The sequence below is a fragment of the Tenebrio molitor genome, chromosome 8 (genome assembly GCF_963966145.1).
Source record: "Tenebrio molitor chromosome 8, icTenMoli1.1, whole genome shotgun sequence".
Lineage (NCBI taxonomy): Eukaryota > Metazoa > Arthropoda > Insecta > Coleoptera > Tenebrionidae > Tenebrio > Tenebrio molitor.
Genome location: NC_091053.1, coordinates 4,127,113 through 4,147,087, shown reverse-complemented (window position 1 = coordinate 4,147,087; position 19,975 = coordinate 4,127,113). Strand labels below are relative to the sequence as shown.

At 50.9% G+C, this 19,975-nt stretch overlaps 1 protein-coding gene across 2 annotated transcripts; it reads right to left on the bottom strand.

Annotated features, from left to right (window-relative positions):
- Positions 1-698: 698 nt before the first annotated feature.
- Positions 699-19,945, bottom strand: poe (E3 ubiquitin-protein ligase-like protein poe). Of its 2 annotated transcripts, none has more exons than XM_069056274.1 (22): positions 19,628-19,945; positions 19,390-19,487; positions 18,489-18,731; positions 18,198-18,394; positions 17,961-18,142; positions 17,564-17,885; positions 17,222-17,515; positions 16,932-17,169; positions 16,204-16,881; positions 15,926-16,152; positions 14,842-15,496; positions 14,598-14,793; positions 14,340-14,550; positions 10,666-14,291; positions 10,464-10,616; positions 4,497-10,215; positions 4,042-4,446; positions 3,464-3,994; positions 1,602-2,401; positions 1,221-1,545; positions 1,012-1,168; positions 699-950 (listed from the first exon to the last, which is right to left on the bottom strand). In XM_069056274.1, the coding sequence occupies exons 1-22, from the start codon at positions 19,756-19,758 to the stop codon at positions 886-888; spliced, it is 15,453 nt and encodes a 5,150-aa protein (XP_068912375.1). In that variant the 5' UTR covers positions 19,759-19,945; the 3' UTR covers positions 699-885. The 2 variants fall into 2 exon arrangements, with proteins under 2 accessions (XP_068912375.1, XP_068912376.1); XM_069056275.1 differs by having other exon boundaries at positions 18,198-18,385.
- Positions 19,946-19,975: the final 30 nt, after the last annotated feature.

Sequence of the window (19,975 nt, the reverse complement as noted above, 5' to 3'; positions counted from 1 at the left end):
CGTCGCCACTGTAGTACACGTCCTTCCCTTCTGAAACAATGGACTGAGCCGACGTCTTTCTACGCAGACTACGTGATGTCCTGTTCTGGTTTGAATCGCCCTCTACCTTAATCAACACATTGGCGTACGTACGTCATTTTGACATTTTATGTATTAATAAATTGTGTCAAATAGGCGAGAACGCCTATGTTTCTATCAACTAGCACATTAAAAAGCAGAATAACCAACAATAATATTACCAACCTATGGAAAAAAGTCACATTCATTTAAAATCACCTGGTATTACTAAATAGACCAATCAAATCTAAATACACAACGTTGCCGGTTGATTTTTTGGGTAGAATGCAGTGTTGATATCAATAATAAAACAGAAAAAATTGGAGAATAATTTTTATTATTCGACTTGTGTTCCAATGCACTTATACCACTAAAAAATTTGGCTGATTTGCCGCAATATTAAAATCAAACGTTTTCGAAATAATCATCATCCATCCGTCATTTTTTCAAGTGATGGAACCATCTTTGACTTTTGGCGTAAAATCGCCATTCGTATTCTTTTGTCTGATTGTTACATCACTAAACAAAACATTTACAATTTCTCGACACGCATCTGCCCTCGTAACATCCTTCACGCTACATTTCTTAAAACATCTTTTTAATTCACCGCCTCTACTGAAGGTAAAGTAAAACTGTGAACGTTCACTATTCATTTTATTATATCATCAAATGAAATAGGTACAATAATTTAGTTAATCTAAAAATTCCATTCATAAGCAATAATTAAATGACTCACAAAAAAAAATTAACACTAGGTACAAGCATATAGCTCAAAATAAATACAGCCTTTTTATATTTTAAAACTCGTTATTTATTATTTTAAATTATTTAAGGTAATTCCTTTAGAAGATCACTTATATAGGTGTCAGGACTCGTTATAACATCCAATAAACCTGAGAGAAAAAAAATATAAACCGTGACAATTTGTAGAAAAAAAAATTAAATAGTAAATACCTGTTACATCACAGAATTCTAAAAAGGAAGTGCAAGGTAATAATTCTTCTGTATACGCCGCCAGCAACTTCTCCGACGCCTTCATCAGTGCCTCGTCGTTGTGCCTAATGTAGTCGGCTAAATTCGTTGACCACTGCTCCTCCGACCCTGTCACGTTCTGCAAACCGTCAATGTGAACCCCCCGACGGGCACATCACCGTCACACTCACCTTGAAAAAGTAACCGTAGATCCCGTCTATCAAACCGAAGAACACCAGATAAGGCTTGTAAACCCCGTACTCCTTGACGGTTTTGTCTGGCAAAACTTTATTGGGACCGGACGGATGACAGTGCCTCGTCTGGGCCAACACCACGAACCGCTTCAGATGTCCCAGCTTGTGCGCGTTCCACTGTTGGGGCGAATGCAAGAGGATCGACATCGTCGCCCAGAAGAGCGGACCCTCGGCCTCGTACGCCGACTCGATCCACTTCTCGGCGTTGGAACACTTGAGGTACCCCATCAGACTGGATTCTTCCCGCTTGCTGACGCGAGTGCTGCAAGAGACCGCACGATCAGTGGTGGCTCGCGGCGTGACGCGTGCGACACTCACGTGTTTATCACGTAGAGGGCGATGTGCACGATGTAGGGCACCATGTGCATGTTGCTCTGCGGCCCTCCGCCTCCCGTATCCTCGTGGAACGACTTCTCCTGCGCGAACCTCCAGATCAGCAGCTTCAGGTCGTGGATGGTGGAGTTGTGACCGATGTCCCTGTGATTGGTGCTCTCTTGGAGGTAGGTGTTGTGCCTGGCCAGGCAACTCGCGAACGCCGACTCCGGCACTTGCGGTCCCCACAGCGGCAGCAAACCGTTGCACTTGGTGTTGGCGTTCTGCAACGCCGCCGACTCCCACTCGTCCCTCGCTCTCGCCAGCCGGACGGCGCTCATGTGGCAGTCGATGTGCACGATGTTGAAGTGGCTGACGGTCGCGTAACCGGCGGTTCTTCGCGGCTTCGCTTCGAAGTCGTCGACGTTGCACCGCTTCGTGAACGTGTAAATCCCCAACACTTTCGTCGGCTGGTACTTGTAGCCCTCGCGGCAGATGCAGCACACCAGGCCGGTCTCCTCGCCCAGCTCTTCGATCTGCTGCAAGATGGCCGACTTGGCGGTCACTTGGCCTTTGTCGTTGGTGCGCATCCCCAGCTGGCCCAGCTGCTTCTCGCGCATCGCCATCGCCAGACGCTTTTTCTCCGAACGAGTGAACTCGCGCACTTCTTCGATCTGCTTCGCCACGGTGGGGTTGGTGCACAGCGCCTCCAGCAGGTTCTCCGCCAGAGAACCCACGTGCTCGTCGGACGACACCTGCTCCAACCGGTGGATTATCGGGATCGTCTCCGCCGCCGCCACCGCCAACTACAAACAAACCAACGTCAACAACAAAAACGATTATCGATTATTTCGTATAATCTGATTTTTAATCAAAGAACCACGACCTGTTTATTTATATTTGCAATAATAAAATTTTACTAAATTTGGGGAATTTCATGATATCTGTTGGCTATATTAGCCAACGCGTTATTTTTAATGTCCTTGAAAGCACGCAAACTCGCATTTAACATTTGAATGTGTTATTATAAATGTCTCTCAAAGTGAGACATTTATTAAAGTCTCAAATTATTTTGTTATTACCGGGTGATCAAAAAGGACTGTTTAAGTTGGCAGTACAATTAAGAAAATTTTATATTTTGGTTATTTATAACACTGCAACCGGGTATGTTTTGTTGGTTTATTTGACAAATATCTGATGTAGGTATAGCATTAACAACGACAAGCCATCAACAACCGAAAGTTACTCCTGTTATACGATTTAAAATACAATTCAGTGTTACCAACTTAAACAGTCCTATTTGATCACCCCGTAGTTGTTATTAACCGGCCTGTTCAAAAGTGTAGTTTTAGTGATCTCCGCAGAGCGCTAGTGTACGGGCGTTTTTTGGGGATATTATCCACCTTAAGTTTTTGTCACCGAGAATTTTTCTTGTTCAAATGACATTTTGAATTTGAAGTAAAAAAACTCTGTTTTTTGCTGCTTTGAAATTAAATTCGTGAATCTTTCCCTTATTGTTCGTTCTTTTTGTGTTTAGTGTTGTTATCGTTCTTTGTTATATGGCACATTGATTATTTTTAGCGAAGCGTCCATTTTGTGGCGTCCTCATCGGCGGAAATTGGCTCTTTCTACGAAACATTTTCACAAAATGTACATTTCTAATTAAACGAACAGGCCGGTTCTAATTCCACAGGTCGTGAAGTTTATTAACATGCTGCGCTACTAATACCTCGACATAACCTCAATTTTTATACCGTTAGATTTTTCACCCTAGGTCAAAACTGTTACACTTTTGTGTTGCCAGCTCTATTTTGGATGTGAATTGCGTGCTGGTGGTTCTTTGATAAAACAAACTAGACTATACCCACCTGAGTGTTTTCGTGACTGTGAGCCAGCCCCGTCAGGAATCTGAGACAATACTTGAGCGCGGGCTTCGATATGAAGTCTTTCAACTCGTCACTGTCGGTCCTCAGAAGCGTCGGCTTCACACAAGGCGCGTGCATCGTGATATACTCCAGATAGTCCTTGACTATCCCCAAGGAAATAATGTGGTCCTTCAAGGTGTTCCCTATCGCGTTCCTCTCGATCCCATTGGTCAAAACGCACAACATCTCCAACTTCTGCTGATCGTCCGCGGTGTGTTCGTAGTCGTACTTGTTCAAATCCAGGACCGGCTTGAAATAGTCCATCAAAATCTGCATCCTGTCTTTGTTCCCGTACACCAGAGCCGCCAGGACTCTGGTGAGATGCACCAGAACCGCTTGGTTATTCCTGACGCTCGGGTGCGTCGTACACGTGAGCAACGACCTGACGTATTCGGAACTGCCGAACGTCTGCGAGAACCTCTTGAACTTGTCCATGGACTCGCCGGTGGCTTTGGACAGCACCGCCTCCATGATCTGCAACAACAAATGAAACCGGCGGATTCCAAGAGGGATTCGCTTACGTCGAGGAGCTGCTCGGTGACGGCGGCCTGACTGGGATCGGGCTCGCCGTCAAGGCACAGTTGAAGCGTCCTCAAGAACACCTCCATCGCTTCCAGCTTCGGCTGGATCAGGACCTCCTGACACCGCGCCACTTTGATGCTGAGCCGGAAGAGTTTCAGGACGACTTGGAGGAGGGGCTTGGCCCGCCACACGTTCTGGATCGCCGCCAACCTCTTCACCATTACTTCGAGACCGCCGCACTCGGCGAGCACGTTCGCCATCTTGTACACCTCCTCGTTGTCCACGGTGCTCTGGGACTTGTTGTTCAAGGTCTCGATGAATTCTTCGGTGGCGTCACCCAGGAGGCCGCGCATCCGGTACACCACTCGCATGGCGTCGTGGTCGCCGCCTTCGGCCACCCAAATCTGCAACGAACGGGACGTGACCGTGACCGCAAAATTTTTGTCACACTCACCTTTTTGAAAACGTCCTTCACCGGGAGGTCCAGACTGATGATTTTGTTGTTGACTAACAACTCCATACCGTTGTCGTCTTCCAACAAGGCCACTAGTTCGCAATCTTGACAAATCTTGTTCTTCACGTCCCTCATCAGCGGTCCCAAGCCGGGCTCCGAGCTGGAATACGGATTCCCCAACATCCTCCCTTGCAAGAAGTCCTCCTGCTGCGGGTCCTTCTCCAGAGTCAAAAAGAACTCGTCGACGTCGTTCTCTTCCGGATAAATAATCGAACACAACCTCTCGAAGATGAACACGGGAGTCAGAATGTCCTGGACGTTGTGCTTCTCGACGGTCTCGATGCACACCGCCATGAAAGACTTGGTCTCTTCTTCCGTACCGGTCGTCATCTCCTCCAGCAGCTCCAACAACTTCTCTTGGGTGTCGTCGATCAGTCTGGTCCTCTGCACGACCAAGCGTCTCAACGACAAATACCCGTTGAGCACCGCTCCCACCAGTCTACCCTTGTACTGTCTCCGGATGGCGGTGTCGTCCAAGAACGACGCCAGAAGCTCGGTCAACTGGTTCAAAGCGTACCCTTGCGCCAGGTCCGACGTCAGAGTGGTGACCTCCAAGTAGTGCAACTGTTCGATTTCCATCGTGATCAAGTCGGCCAACACGATCAAGACGCCTTGGATGGTCAAAAACTGCTTCCACGGGGCCTGCTGGATGAGACTCTGGTACAATGTAAGAAACTCGGCGGAACTCTCGCCGGCAGTTCCCAGTTCTTCCAAAAAGCACGTGAGCAAAATGAGAATCTCTTTCTTCCGTTCGGGACTGTTACACATCAATTCCACTATGCTGCACGCCACCTGGCGCGCCAACCTCGAACTAGTGTTGAACAAAACCGACTTGAGCCACGTCGAGTCGTCCAGTTCCAACTGGTTCAAGCCTCGGTTTCGCTTCATGTTCCTGCGCCACCTCTTCGCGTACTTTTCGGTGAGGTAGTACGCTCTGAGTTCTTGTCGATTCGTCGGGAGCTCCTTCGCGGCGTCGGACTTCTGGGGGAAGCGCGCCTTCCAATCGGCGAAAGTGTGTCCGGGTTTCTTGTCGAGAAACTTGTAGACGTCGACCGTCGTGCCGGACAGATCCTTGAAGGTGTTGTTCACCTTCTCTTTGCTCTTCTTGGCGCCGGCTTCTTGCACCTTCATCAAACTCTGCAGTATCTTCAGGCACGGCAGGATTATCGATTCCATCACCAGAGGACTCTTCGAGTCTTCGCACGCCTTCAAGAACAACTTCATCATGCACCTCAACTTCAACTCCCAACACTCGTCTTCCTTCTGGACCATCGCCGCCAGGAGCGAGATCTCGTGGCGGACGCTCGTCCCCAAATCGCAACTGTTCACGTGACCGTTGAGACTCAACGTGATCCTGTCCATGAGCAGGTTGCACAGTTCCTCGGTGGCTTGGGGGTTGTCGCGGGTCAGAACGCACAACAACTGCTTCACCTCCTCCTGGATTTGGATGCTGCCTTTGCGCAGATTGTTCCAGACCAGCTCCTGGATCAGACCTTTGGAGCAGAGAATCTGGCGCGTGGTGGGATTGGACGCCAGCGCCCGCAACAGGGTGAGACAGTGCTCGGTGGCGGCGGTCGAGCAACCGTAACAACGCGTGTTGGCGTGGACCTCCCCCGGAGACGCTCCCTGTTTGAGGAGCAGCGGCGCCGCTTTGGGGTGGTCCATGTCGCGGTGCTTGCGGTCGTACGCGACGAGCTCCTTCCGCGACACCAGCACCCTCTGGATGATCTTGCTCAGCTCCTCGAACGACGTCTTGCACTCGTTGCAGTACTGCTGCGCCAGCATCTGTATCGTCTTGTTGACCTTGACTTGGGCCGCACCTGCGGGTACCGCCGTCGCATTCACACCGCCTCCCGAACTGGTCGACGGTTCGTCTTGCTTCCGATCGGATCGATGCTCGGTTATTTTCAACACCAACGACTCCAGATTCGGCTTGTTGGCGATCAACTGTTTGTACACCCTGTCGGCCTTCTCCAGCAGTGAGTTGATGTTCGCGACTGTCTTCTTCCTGTCGTCGTCGTTCTCGATGGGTTCGATGGCGCAGCACGGCTTCGCCAACAGCGTGAAGTCGAACTTGGCGTACTTGCAGAAGCCGCAAGCATGACACAAGAACGGGTCCTTCTCGTCGTAGTTGATGGCGCGACACTTGTGACACTGGAAGACGTTCTCGCCGCAGTTGGCGCACACGCCCGGATTGGCCGGCACCGCGGCGCTGCACCTGGGGCACTGGAGCGTCTCGCTCGACGCCTGCAGGTTCTCGTAGAAGTCCGCGTACTCGATCATCAAGTTGCAAGCGACGATCGGCAGCGGGAACTCGATCTTCACCTCGGTCTGGCCCGACTGCACCGTGACCTTCTTCGCCTTGTGCCACAGAGCCGGCTTGTTCTTCAGCTCCACGACAGCCTGGACGCTCCGGTTGTTGTAGTAGATGTTGATGGTCCTCACCATCTTGCTGCGCTTCAAGTCGCCGATCCTCACGGTGATCTTGCTGATGGTATGACTGCTCAACAGTTTGACGATCTGAGTGGTGGTGGTGAACTTCGAGTCGACCTTCAGCGAGCTGAGTTTGATCGTCGAGAAGGACACTTCTGGGTTGTTGCAGACGAGACAGGGCTCCGACTCCAGGTAGTACCCGTCGAGCTCCACGAACTGACTCATGTGGGCGTACAGATTGGCATTGGGATGGTGCGCCAACAGCTCGTTTTGCGTCGTGAGTATGTTCACAGCTCTCTCCACGTACTCGGTCACCTGGGGCCCCACGAAGTTGTTCTGGAAGAACTTCAACGAGAAGTACCCCAACAAGTCCACGAACTGGGACGCTTTCCGTCCGAAATTCGGTATCAAAGGCCACAACTGCCACAGCAGCTCCAGCAACGACTCCTGCTCGGCGGGCTTCGAGTTCTTGTAGATCGCCAAGATCAGAGTATGCGCTTGCCACCGCACGCTCGTCGTGTTCGTCTCCAGCATGAAGGTCTTTACGAACCTCGCGAACACCTCTTTCGACACCTGTTTGTTGATCTGCTCGACCAGAGTGACGCAGTTAGCTTCTTCGAACAGCGCTTCGGCGGCGGAATCGTCCGATTTCTCCCTCTCCTTGCGGGAGCTCTGTCGATTCGCGTCGCCCGATTTCTTGTTGGGGCCGTTGGCGATGGCGCACTGCAACAGATGCAGAATAGTCGGGGCCACTCCTTCGTCCAGTAAGCAACTCATCTGGATCAAAAACGAGATTATCGTGTCCTGCTGGATGCAGAAGAGTTGCCAGTTGCCGGTGCGACCGACGGCGACCTCGACGCAACTCTTCAAGTGTTCCACCAGGTCGACGAGGATGTCGTAGGTCAACGAGAGGAAGTGGTTGACTTCTTGGACCGATTCGTAGCCGCCTCGGACGCAACAGTCGATCACGCCCTTGAGGTGTTTGTTGAGAGCGTGGAGGTCGCGGTGGTATCTGTACTTCTCTTTGCTGCCGCAGATGAAGAGGAGGAGTTTGCGGACTTGGCGTCTGATCGACGGTCCCATGGAGGTCATCATGTACTCGCACAAGTACTGGAACCACGAGTCCTCGAAGGCGACGTTCACCGGCTCGGTAATGTCGGAATGCTTGTGCACTTGGTAGGACAGTCTCAAGGCCATTTCGGTGAGTATCTCCGGGTAAGTGTCGAAGAAGTCGGGACCGTTCTCTTTGACGAATTGTTTCATGAAGAACGGGGTCATATCGGGAGGAGATCGCGTCAAGTGTTCCTTCAGCAAACCTCCTGTGACGCTGTTTTTGTTCTCTTCGGGTGTCGCAGTCGTCCAATAGGACAGAAGCGACTCCAAGAGGCTGTTGCAGTAACTGATTATGTTGGCTTTGTGCAGAACCGTCGCGGTTGTCCTCGAGACGAAAGTGGAATTGTCCAGGGGGGCCGTCTTGCTAGGAGTATTTCCAGGTGTAGTTGTGGTGCTCGCCGCCGGTTTGTACCTCCCCATGAAGACGCTCAACAGCTTCATCAACACCAACTGCACCTCCTTCTGGTTGGACCTTGCACAAATGTCTTTGACGTTGGGTCTGTTCAGTTGCAGCTCGATTATGATCGCCGCCAGGAGCGAGTTGAAACAAGCTCTGTCCCTCTCGGAGTGTCCGTCAAGATCTGTGGTCAACTGGAGCACCACTTGCAAGAACGGAATCGCTCGGACTCCGTCGACGTTCCGCAACTTCGGCAAATACTCCGTCAGTCTTTCTAGCAGTTGCAAACGCAGAACGTGCAACCTGCTGCTGTTCTCCGAGTCGGTTTCGACGTCAACTTCGGGTGGTAGGTTGTCATTGTCGGTTCCTTGGAACGGTGGGTTCGCCACCGAGCTGGTGTCCGACCGCGACACGATCGGCATCGTCTCCGGCATGTTGTCGCCGTAGGCGGAACTCCTCCCCGAAACGTTGTGTTCTCCGGTGATGCTCTCGACGCCGCTGCCGCCGCTCTCGGAGCCTGCGGCGCTGCCGCCTTGCTCAGCCGGCGACGTCCTCAAAGTCGATCCGTCAGTCGCGGCGGTGCTGCCTTCGTCGTCCGACCCCGCCGCCGACGCTGTCGTGTCGCTGAAGTGCCCCGCTTCTTGCGCTTGCGCCGCTTGTCCCACTTGGGCCACCTGCGCCAATTCTTCGTTGCTCAACACTTGCAGACCTCCTCCTCCGATGTCGTGTTCTTGCAAGCTGAGCGCTATCGCCAGTTCGACCATGGTTTCGTCGTCGGCGTCCGGAGGGATGTCCAGTAACGGTTGGTAACCGCCCGGTCCACCCAACAAAGCTTCCAGAGCGTTGACGTTGTGATTGTCCGCACCTTGCAAGTTCGGCTGTTGCAACAACGCGATGGCCTCGGCCGCGCCCACTTCGTACTGGCGGCCGCCTTCTTCGACCGTCTTGTCCGCACCTTCGCCCTTCGTCGCCGGCGGAGTCGTGCAATGCGGAGGACTCGGTATGAACACTCTCCTGCGTCTCACTTTCGGCTTCAACACCTTACTCAACGCCTGCTTCGCGCTGAAAGCTATCGCGGGGTCTTTGCACAACAACAGCTGCAAGTACACGGCCATGGTGATGTTGCTGTAAGTGTCGCAACTGTTGAACGCGTGCACGATCTCGACTAGAGCGTGGATGACTTGTTCGGTGTGTTTGAGACCGGGGACAACGACCGGAGCCAAATTTGGATTCTCCGGATTCAACGAGTGCAAGATCCACAACACGTCCATCAACTTGAGAAGCAGATGTTGTCCTTTGGGCGCTTTGGACGTTGTCGGTTTAGGATCGAGGGGATCGTCGAGGACCACGTCTTGAATGCAAGTGTGCGAATCAGAGAATTTTACCAGGTTCTGCGGTCTCGACACTGCGATCCCTCGCACTATCAGAATCAGCCTGTAGTAGCTTTCCGCGTCGATTTCTTTGTTTTCCGATTCGGTCATCACGTTCAGGCTGCTCAAAACGTGTTGCAACAGAGCTTGGTCTTTGTAGTTGTGGTAGAGTTGTCTCGACGAGTGCAAAGACGACAGCAGTGCCTTCGAATGGACCTGAATCAAGGGCGGCGTCGGTAGGGTCAGCAGTTGTGTGGCGATCTTCAGAGTGGGTTGTTTGAATTTTTCCTCCACGGGACACAGAGAGAACGAGCCGTCCAAAGCTTCCAAAATGCCGACGACTAACCTGTTGAAAACGATACACTATTAAATCCATCACTGCAACCAAGAAAAAATGAACCGACATAACCTCAAAATTAAAACAAAATCTGTCATGGCCAACTGAAAAGTCCGATTAGGACAGTAATAATCTAGTACTTTTTGCTCGATATGATTGGCAGCTTTGATCGAAAAACGATTTTTGACATTTAACACACTGACATCATAACCTTGACCAGATTTTTTTAAATTTCACATTACCGGTCCACCACTTACTTTTCTAATTTCGTGAGAGGCGTAATATTGGCAGGTTGAGTTTCCGGATCGTTTGCGACAGTACTCAACGCCTGACTCGTCGTAGTGTTCCCCGTCGGTACCGTTTCTTCGGTCTCTTCGGGCCACCCGAACGCATCCTTGGTCTTTCCGTAACTGCAACACACCTCTAAACTACCGTGTCCTCCTCTTTACTACTACTTACACTTTCACGCTGTCGACCATCGTGAGGGTCTCGGGATCCTGCGATGGTCCAAATAAGATCGTTAGCTTCTTGTCGGCTTGCAAACTCTCCTCCCTCGAGAAGGGAATGTCGTACCACCTGCTCCTCGTCACCGTCGGCGAGATGATCCTGCCGAAGATCTCGACGAAAGAGGGCGCCTTCTGTACGTCCTGGCTCCCCACCAGAACGCGAATCCCGACCATGACCATGTTGGCGTCCGTGTTGGTGATCTCCACCGTGAACCCCATCGGTTTGTTGCACGCCACGTACAACCCGGTCGCGTTCAATCTGTGTTTTAACTGGGCCACGTTGTAGATCTGCAAGAGGTCGTTGCCTCCGATTTCGACGTCGTTCATCACCTGACAGTGCTCGAAGAAGTCCACGGGGAACGACACCGAACTCGAGGTTTTCCCCGACTTGACCACTTTCTTCTTCTTCGGTTTGACACTTGCGCTGGTGATTGTGGGCAAAATACTGGGCGACATCCAGAAACCGGTCTGGTCCAAGTTCGCCGTGCTCATCTTCAAGCTGCCGTCTTCGCACAAGAGCATCAACGTGGTCTTGTACTCGCTGCCGGTGTAGTGTCTCACGGCCACCATGTCCATGATTTTGGTTTTGGGCGGTACCGATTTCACCTCGTTGATCAAGATGGCGTCGGGCTTGACCATCAGCATCACGGGGATGTTGCTGGACTGCATCGCGCAACAGATCAGACCCGGATGGTTCGGCACTTCCGACCACTGACACAGAGGTTGCGCTGTGGCGTTCCTGGAGCCGTTACTCTTCGCACCGGACGCCGGAGCCGGCAAAGTAATCGGGAAAATCACCGTCAGACAGTTGTTTTTCGGCGTTATCGGCGAAATAAAACTCCTCCCTTGGACGTAGCTGTAGAAGAGAAGCCCCAGAGTGTGGGAGTAGTAGATGCTGACTCCTCCACCGGCGACTTGACCGTTGACATCTGTCACATCCAAGTGGAACACTTCCAGAGTGTTGGTCACGTAGAACGAGCCGTGCTTGGCCGAACTGTCTTCGTTCAACACTTCGGTGTAGATATGTCCTGGTGACGACATCAGCAAGATGTGATAGATCCCGTCTTCGTACATGAAAGTGCAGTCGCGGATCTTCCCGCTCGGTACCAAAAAGTAGTACTGGGGACTCAACGCGTCCTTGCCCAGATCGTAGATCTTGACGAAATCCGCCGTGACCAAGGCTAGTTTGGTCTGCGAGCCTGGCAGCCAGACCGCTTTGATGATAAAATTTCCAGTTTCCAGTTGGGGATGAAGGACCAAGTGGTCGGACACGGATCCCCCAGACCCGAACGTCAACACGTGACAATCTTTCAAACCGCACACGGCCAGGAAGTCTTCGTTGCACAAATTGCTCGCCATCGAGAGCACCGTGAACGGGATCGGCGCGACACTCAGCTTGGACAGCGTCAGCTTCCTCGACGACTCGTTCTGTTTGAGCAACGCCGACAGCTGCAGAATCGTGATTTTGCCTTTTTCGTGCGACACCGCCAAATACTGGCGGCGGCCGTGCGCCGACGCCATGCAACACATCGCCACCCGGCGTATGATGTGCGCCGACAACAACTGTCTTATCGTTTGACCTTGTTCGCCCGCGTAACTCAACCTGACGTTTTCGAAGGCGCTCTCCTGAGTGCCCATCGTGCTCGACATGAGCTGGTCGGTGTGGATGTACTTCTTGTCCGCGGTGTGGAGCTGCTGCAAGGCTTGCAGCGCTCGGGAGTAGCAACCCACCGGAGAGTTTTGTCCGCACGTGACCTCCACCGAAGCCAACAACGAGTTCATGAAATCGATCAGGCTCCGAACGAGGGCGCTGTTGCTCAAGTAATTAACGATCCAGTCTTTGGAGCCTTGCAATTGCTTCACGCTGATGTGTTTCCGCTCGCGATATTTAATCTTGTCGAGTACCGGCGAGGATGTTCTTCTTCGCAACGAACTGGTCAGTTGTTCGGAACTGAAACTGTTCGCCGACTCGGTCTGGTTCGTGTTGGCGGCTTGATTGTCGCTCGTCTGCGACCTCTTGACCAGAGCCTGACAAGAACTGTCTTCTTTGGCGCCGCAATCGCAGAAGAAATTACCGTATTTGGCGTAGCTCAAGTCGTGGCCTTTGTGGCAGACCCTGGCGCACACCGAACACACCCCCACACCGTCCAACATGCGACAGGTGTGACAGTGGTACCAGTGCTGGTTCATGAACTCTTTCTGCGTCACCGTGAACGTGCACAACTTGTTGCTCAACGAGTCCTCGTCGGAGTCCTCGCCGCTGTCCTCTTCGTCGTTGTTGTCGTCCTGCCACTCCGAATCCAAGTCTAGCGGAGTCTCGCCCTCCCACGGAGGACTCAAAGGTCTGAAACTGGCGCTGGTGTTCTGGTTCACAATGCCGTTGACGACGTCGCTTATGTAGTCCAAGATGCAACAACCCGCTTCGAACATCACGTAATTCTTGGCGGGTTCGTGTTCGGCACCGACCTTCTCGAGGGCTTGTTTTTGTGTGTGTTTGTTGCACAGCTCGACCCACTCGCTCGTCGCAGGAAAGAGAAAAGTGTGACCTTTACCGCTTCCCGCGTCCGACAACATAGTCATCACGGTCATCAAATCGGTGAAGCCTACTCCGTCGAGCGCCGGCGACAAAATATGCGACCCCAGAGGAATCAACGCTTTCAGAATCGTCAACGCCACTTCCTCTGACACGTTGCTGTTTTGTTTCACTATGAAAGAAGTCAAAGCCTGCAACAGTTGACTGTTCTCCTGGATCAACGACCGTTGCTCTTCCGTCGTCACCTCCGTAACTTGAGTGATCTTCCACTTGTTCTCCTTGGAACTGGTCTGACCCTTAGTGATCGTAACCGTCGTAGAAGAGGGCGCTTTAATCGCCGACGGGCCGATTATGATCTGTCTCAACCACGTCTGCAACTTGTCCATCTCGACGTTGGCCAACTTGTTCATACTGCTGCACAGATAGTTCAAACTGGGATCGGTTGAACTCTTCTCCGCCGCTTGGAACAACTTGTTGAAGAATTGCAACACGCGAGTGCTGTACTGTTGCGACATCTGCGGACTAGACACCGACATCAGCACCTTCACCAGGTCCTTGTCGCTCGTGAAGAAGCTCTCCAAAGCCTGTCGACCCGACGACCTCTCGATTATCTTCTCGTAGAACTTGAGACAGTTGTGCAACACCTGCTCGTTCAACCCGAAACCGCTCCCGTTGGTCGAGTCCGAAGTGTAATTAATGATCAGACGGTAAGTGTGGTGCAAAACTTGCAAATAGACGCGTTTCTGGTGCTCGTCCGTTTCCGTATCACCGATCATCTTGTCGAGAGTCTTCGACACCGCCTCGTGCAGATATTCGGTGCGCAGGTCTAGCGTTATGCTGACCAACATCTCGACCGCTTTGTTCTTCGTATCGGTGTTCTCGATTTTGGGTGCATGATCACAAATAAATTTGACGTAACTTTGGAGAAACCTCCTCAGGGAGAGATTTATCGTGAAGGGACTGTTCATCGATAATGTGGAAATGTGTGTGTCGACGATCCTCAAAATGTAGCTTTCCGACGGAATTATGTCGTTTTGATATGCGGACTGGAAACTGAACGTCAAAAATGTCTCCACCGATGCGACAGTACTCACCGAAGAAAAGTCTTCTAAAGTAGAGTTGTTCCATTGTTGTTGTACTGTCGAGACGGTAGGTGGCAGCAAAGAAATCAACTCAGAGGACAAAGTGTTGGTCAGAGAATTACGATTCGACGCAATCGCCAACACATCCTGCAGACTCTCGTAATTTTGTTGGGAGCACTTGGCTCCGTCGCTCTGCTCGACTATCGTGTGCAACAAAGACCACCTGCAAGTCAACCGTGAGATTCGTCGCTACGACGCTGTCAACAGTACCTGGTGCAGTGAAGAATCGTCTGCGTCAGTTTCAAAACGTGGGGGAACAAATCCTGCACGGACGTCGTGACCGCTTCGGACGTGGTGGCGCTGTCGGAACCTTCCGACTCGTCGAAACCCACCTGTACCTTCGCCAACAGACAATCCAGAAAGCACAGATGCCACAACGGCGGCAAGTTCTCCTTGAGGAGCACACCTGCAAATCGAATTAACGCGACGCTCTCGCATCCCCCAACTCTCTCACCTTTCTTCAGTTCTGGAGTCAACGCTATGATGCAGTTCTTCGCGTTGTTCACGTCGTACTTCAGGTCGTTCACGCTGTCCGACGCCGCTTTCAACAACTTGTCGGTGTTCTGGGTGTACAAGCCTTGCTTGACCAGACAGTCCTTCAACCATCTGTTGAAGTTCTTGTGAGCGGTGCGCGGTCCCCACACCAACGAGTGCAACATCAACGGACCCGGGGGCAGATTCTCAATGGACGCCAAACGCTCCATGTACGACACGGAAGGAGGCAACAGTTGCAGCAGCCTCCAGCAGATGGTGAAACAGTACTGCGTCGAACACAACCCCAAGAAACTCATCTTGGAGGCGGACGCTCCCGAGGTTACGTGAGTCACGTTCAGGATTTCGATGAGGGCGTCCAGCAGCAGGGGGTATCGCAGCTTGTCGGGGGTTCCCAAGATGAAGTTGCAGGCTAGACCGTCGAGTTTTGGGGCGTCTTGGTTGTTGATTTCTAGGGAGGTGAGGACGTAGAAGCGCGGCTTCATGGCGAATTCGTTCATGGTGGACACCTTGCGGTAGTTGTGTTCGATGTCTTGCCATGCGGTGTATTTACGATTTACGCTTTCTTTTTCTTTGTCCGTATTTAAGTTGGTGGAGTAGAATAGATTCCACTGGATCTAGAAATCAGTAGTACATTTAAACGTCCGCCATTTTCCACATGTCAAGTGTCTAAATAAGACGAGAGTGAAGAATCACAAATTTTGTTATTTCCCGTATGTTACAGGTTACGAAACCTAGTACAGGATTACTACAATTGTTTATTACATCGTAATTGGTTGTGATTTACGTTATATGCATAGATTTGTCGTCTGTTTTAGATTTCTAAATTTGACATTTGACAGCCCACGCTTGTCAATTTGCGATCTTCATTGTTTATCACTTATCATAAATGGCAAATTCCACAGCAAACTACGATGCAAGAAACATTCAGAAGATTCCTGTATCTGTCATCACATGTCACTCTCGCCAAACTTAACCTCAAATTTGTGATTAAATGACCTTTTTGACAATATCCAAACCGATAGTTATTTAAAATATCAACCAACCTGTTCGAGAAGCGAAGAGGGGGCGTCGTAGAGATGTTTCATGATGTAGTCAAACAACAAGAGCAACCTGGAGAGGTGCAACAGCTGGGAATCTTTGAGAGGACCTCTCGCGACCTCCGAGCAGCGCAGCACCCCACCAGCTAGCAACAACAAAACCGACTTCTTCTGCATCAGATTGAGCGAATGGAACAGATAAAGCAAGACTTGGGCGTGCTCCACGTTCAAATCTGCAACCCACGCACATTAATTGTCGCTACATTTTGTTTCCGTCAACGTACCTTCGTTGTACTGATCAACTGAACTCTGCGAGGTGTTGAGCACGTTCTCTATGAGCGTGTTGACCAGTCTGTGCCATATGCTGATAACCGACGCTTCTTTCTCGTTTTGGGGCCTCAAGAGCAACACCTGAGCCAAGACCGACAGAGTTCTGGGATAGACCTGGAGGGGCCACCCGTGCGGCACGTCCGTGTTCCACGGCGACACTCCCAAGTGGTTCAACAGACAAGCTTGAAGCGAACCGAGATTGTTGTTGGTGACTAAATTATGCGTGAATTTTGTCAGAGCTCCCGAAAATTCGCAATAGAGTTGGCCGAGAGTAGCGCCGAAATATGCGGAAATCGCGCCGACTTCCGTCCTGGAGGTTTCCCTGTCCAGGTCTCGAATGATGGCCGCTAAGATGATCATCTGTTGTTCGGTGAGTCCGTTCTTGACGTACCGCGCGACGTACGCGCTCTTGGTGCAAAGAAAGTGCTTGTTCAGAAAGATAAAAATGTTGGTGGCGAGAGTGATGTAGCCGTGGGCTTCCCCCTTCTCGGGTATGATCGAGTGGGAGCCTTCGGCTGGCGCCGACTTGGTTTCGACGTTGTCGGACGTCGAAGGGGTCTTCGACTCGGTCGTCTCCGGGGGCGCCAGAGTTTCCTCGAACCACTGACCCAAAATCGGTTCGCTGTCGTCGTCTGAAACAACTATATCGTAAAGTGAGTCTTTGGGACAGTCGGATCAATACCGTCGTCGATGGAACTCTCGTCGGACACCAGGATCATGTCCTCGTAATAGGTGGTCGAATCCGATTGGCTGAAAGTGTCAATTTCGGTGGGATCCATGCGCTTCAACGTGCACGCCTTCCCGTAACTCACTATGGCCAGATAAAAAAGGAAATTGTTCAAAGGGGCGGCGCTCAGCACGCGTGCCACCCTCTGCAGCGCCGTGAATTGCCCCATGATGGCCAAAGGGGCGGGTTCGATCTGCAAACAACACTCGAATCACCACACCTGGCGGAGACTGGACTAGACCCACCTGGCCTATGCTGCCAGCGCCCCCGCACGCCTCCAAATGCAAATCCTCGAACAACTCCGTCAGCAACGTCAGCGCTTTGGTCGCAATCGCCACCGAGAGGACCCCAAAAGACTGCTGGAACTTCTGCAGCCCCGACCTGGCCGAGCTGCAATCGCGCGACTTGCACGGACTGCGGCCCTTGTCGTCGCGTTCTCTGATGTGGGGAGTCTTCTCGGAGGTGGTACTCGACGTGAGGTGGGCTTGCAGCCCCGACACCAGCACCCAAGCCCCGGCCAGGAGGTGGTTTTGGTAGACCTGAAAGTAGCCGCGTCACCACAGAAAACCCCGAGTTGTCCCACTCACGTGTCCCCCAGCTCTCGTCGAGTTCTTGATCGTGCTGCCTATGTAGGAGTACATGTTGAGGGCTTCTTCGACGAGCGTGACCGCTTGGGTCTCGAAGTCGTCTTCTTTCAGTCCGGTTTGCGACTGCTGGGCCGAACATTTAGGCGAGACGACGGCCACGGTCGCGAGGACGGCGCTCGCCGCCGCTTGACTCACAGCGCAGTGCAGCACAGCCATGCTCAACGTGGACAGCTTGTCGAGTTTGCTGGGTGTCAAGGGCTCCAAAACCGGCAGGTTTATGGCGGATAGAGCCAGCTTGATCTCGGAAATGTACGACGAAATGCTGAAACAACGAACGAAATCAAACACTGTTGCGACCTCGCGCGACGAGTACAATCCAAAAGATCGTCTACAGTACCAGTTTTTCAAAACTGTGGCCTCTGACTGGTTGGTGGGGATGTTGAACGGTTTTCCTGCTAAGGCCTCTTCGACTTTGCCGCGCGCCTTCTTGATGGACTGCAGGCTCAAACAGAGGTCCACAAGAGTGTCGCCAGCTCTTAACGCTTGCAAGCTTTCTGTGTTTGTTTTTAAAAATAGCTTCTAAAACGCAACAAATTGGAATCAAAACAGCCAAAACTGGAGTACAAGTGTTTACGTTGATTTCTGAGGTGGGATCGCTACCTGACGGGACTTCGGTGAGGTTCGTCGATGCGGAAGCGCTGTGGTCCAACGTGGTGGTGTGACCGTCTCGTAAAGGCAGAGTCAGCTGCTCGAAAATGTCCGTCGAGAGGTCGGTGCGACTCTTCGGGGATTCCTGCTTGTTGGGCACATCCTTCTCGACACCTAGGTCCACTTATTTGTACAAAAAAGTCGGCAAATTCGTCAAACGAAGATCCGAAACGGTCGCATCGAGCGACCGTTCCGGATCTCGGCGGCGGCAACTGACCTGGCGGCGTCGTGTTGGTGTGCTGCGGCAGATTTTCCCCTTTCATCGTGTTCACCAGAACCGAAACTTCGGCAGTCGACAGAGGACTAGTTCCTATGCACAACACTCTCACTGCATTTAGGTAAATCTCAATTTGAGCACTGTTCTGGTTTAAGTCACTGGAGAACGACTGAAGGCAATTGATTAAATACTTGAGCAACACCCGGCATGCAGCACTCACAGTATCTATCTGGCTCACAGGCACTGGACAGAAATCACATCATAAAAAGAGTGAATAACAAAGGGCTAAAATTGGTGCCTTGAGGTACACCCATCCTGATCGCTTTCTCTCTTTGGATTAACAACAGAAAAGCAAACAGGTCACATTTAGGAAATCATTCAACAGTAATGAGAAAACATGGTGGTGAACACTCTTTTTCATCAAACTTGTTTCATATCGCACGACAGATGACAGGTGTGCCATACTCGCGGCTCAACTGTCAAAAATCTATGCTAACTTCACTCTTATATAACAACAAACAATCCATAAAAATGTTGTAAAAAGTGAAATTTATGACTGCACAACTCAGTACTGTTAAATATTAATATAGAAACTGAAAACTTTCCACTCTTCCTTTCTACCTAAACAGATAATAATCCCCATGATTGTTTTCGACCATTTTAGAATGTAATTTTAATTTAGACCGAATGTAAAAGTAATTACCACCTCAGCTGACAATTATTACCTTTAATTACTAAGACAGAGGGGTTTAAATGATTCAGAGTTGGGTACAAAATTGGATGGTTTATGTAAATCCTCAAGAAGCTTTTGTTTTTGTCCCGGCGGAGCAAAAAGTCTCCTTGCCGGTTATCTCAAAATCCGGGGACCTAACCAAGAGCAAAAACGAGCGATTGTACTCACATTTATTAGTACAAGTGCTGATATAATCCGCTGACAGAACGACGAAATTGTCATAGAACTTTTTGTTGTTCTCCTTGTGGCGCAGTATTTCGGCCTCGCTGTAAAAAAAATAATCGTAATAAATACAAACTGGTACCGTTGCCATTATCGCCTTGATGTTGGGTCATGCTAGAATATTGCGTGTTACTCCGGGGGTTGAACCGGTTCGGGACTCAAAACCAAACACTCCTCAACTCACCATTTGATTATTGTGGAACATAATTCGATTATTTCCGTACGATTCGAAGTATCATAATGCAACGATAAAAATGGTTTTAACACTGAAGACCATTCCACTCCGCCACTGCTAGCGGCCATTGTGTCTGCCATTTGTAATTCACTGAGCAATGACAAGTGGATTTTGGGGACATTTCGTGTTCGCGACAGCGACGATTGGCAACGCCAACACACAGCCGGACACAAAACAGTCAAAACACTTAAATTTTACTAATTGGAGTGCAACAAGAATCGGGAGACGACCACCGACTGCAAAATATCGTCACCCGACCGAACCCCTGACATAAGATTTTTTTTAACGATTTTCGAT

Bases quoted from the DNA above. Each gene is read 5' to 3' on its own strand.
- poe (XM_069056274.1), bottom strand. From the start codon at position 19,758: ATGGCAGACACAATGGCCGCTAGCAGTGGCGGAGTGGAATGGTCTTCA. The intron at 18,143-18,197 runs GTAAACACTTGT...GTTGCGTTTTAG, and splicing joins ATCCCACCTCAGAAATCAAC to AAGCTATTTTTAAAAACAAA. The intron at 1,546-1,601 runs GTGAGTGTCGCA...GGTCTCTTGCAG, and splicing joins GCCCTCTACGTGATAAACAC to CACTCGCGTCAGCAAGCGGG.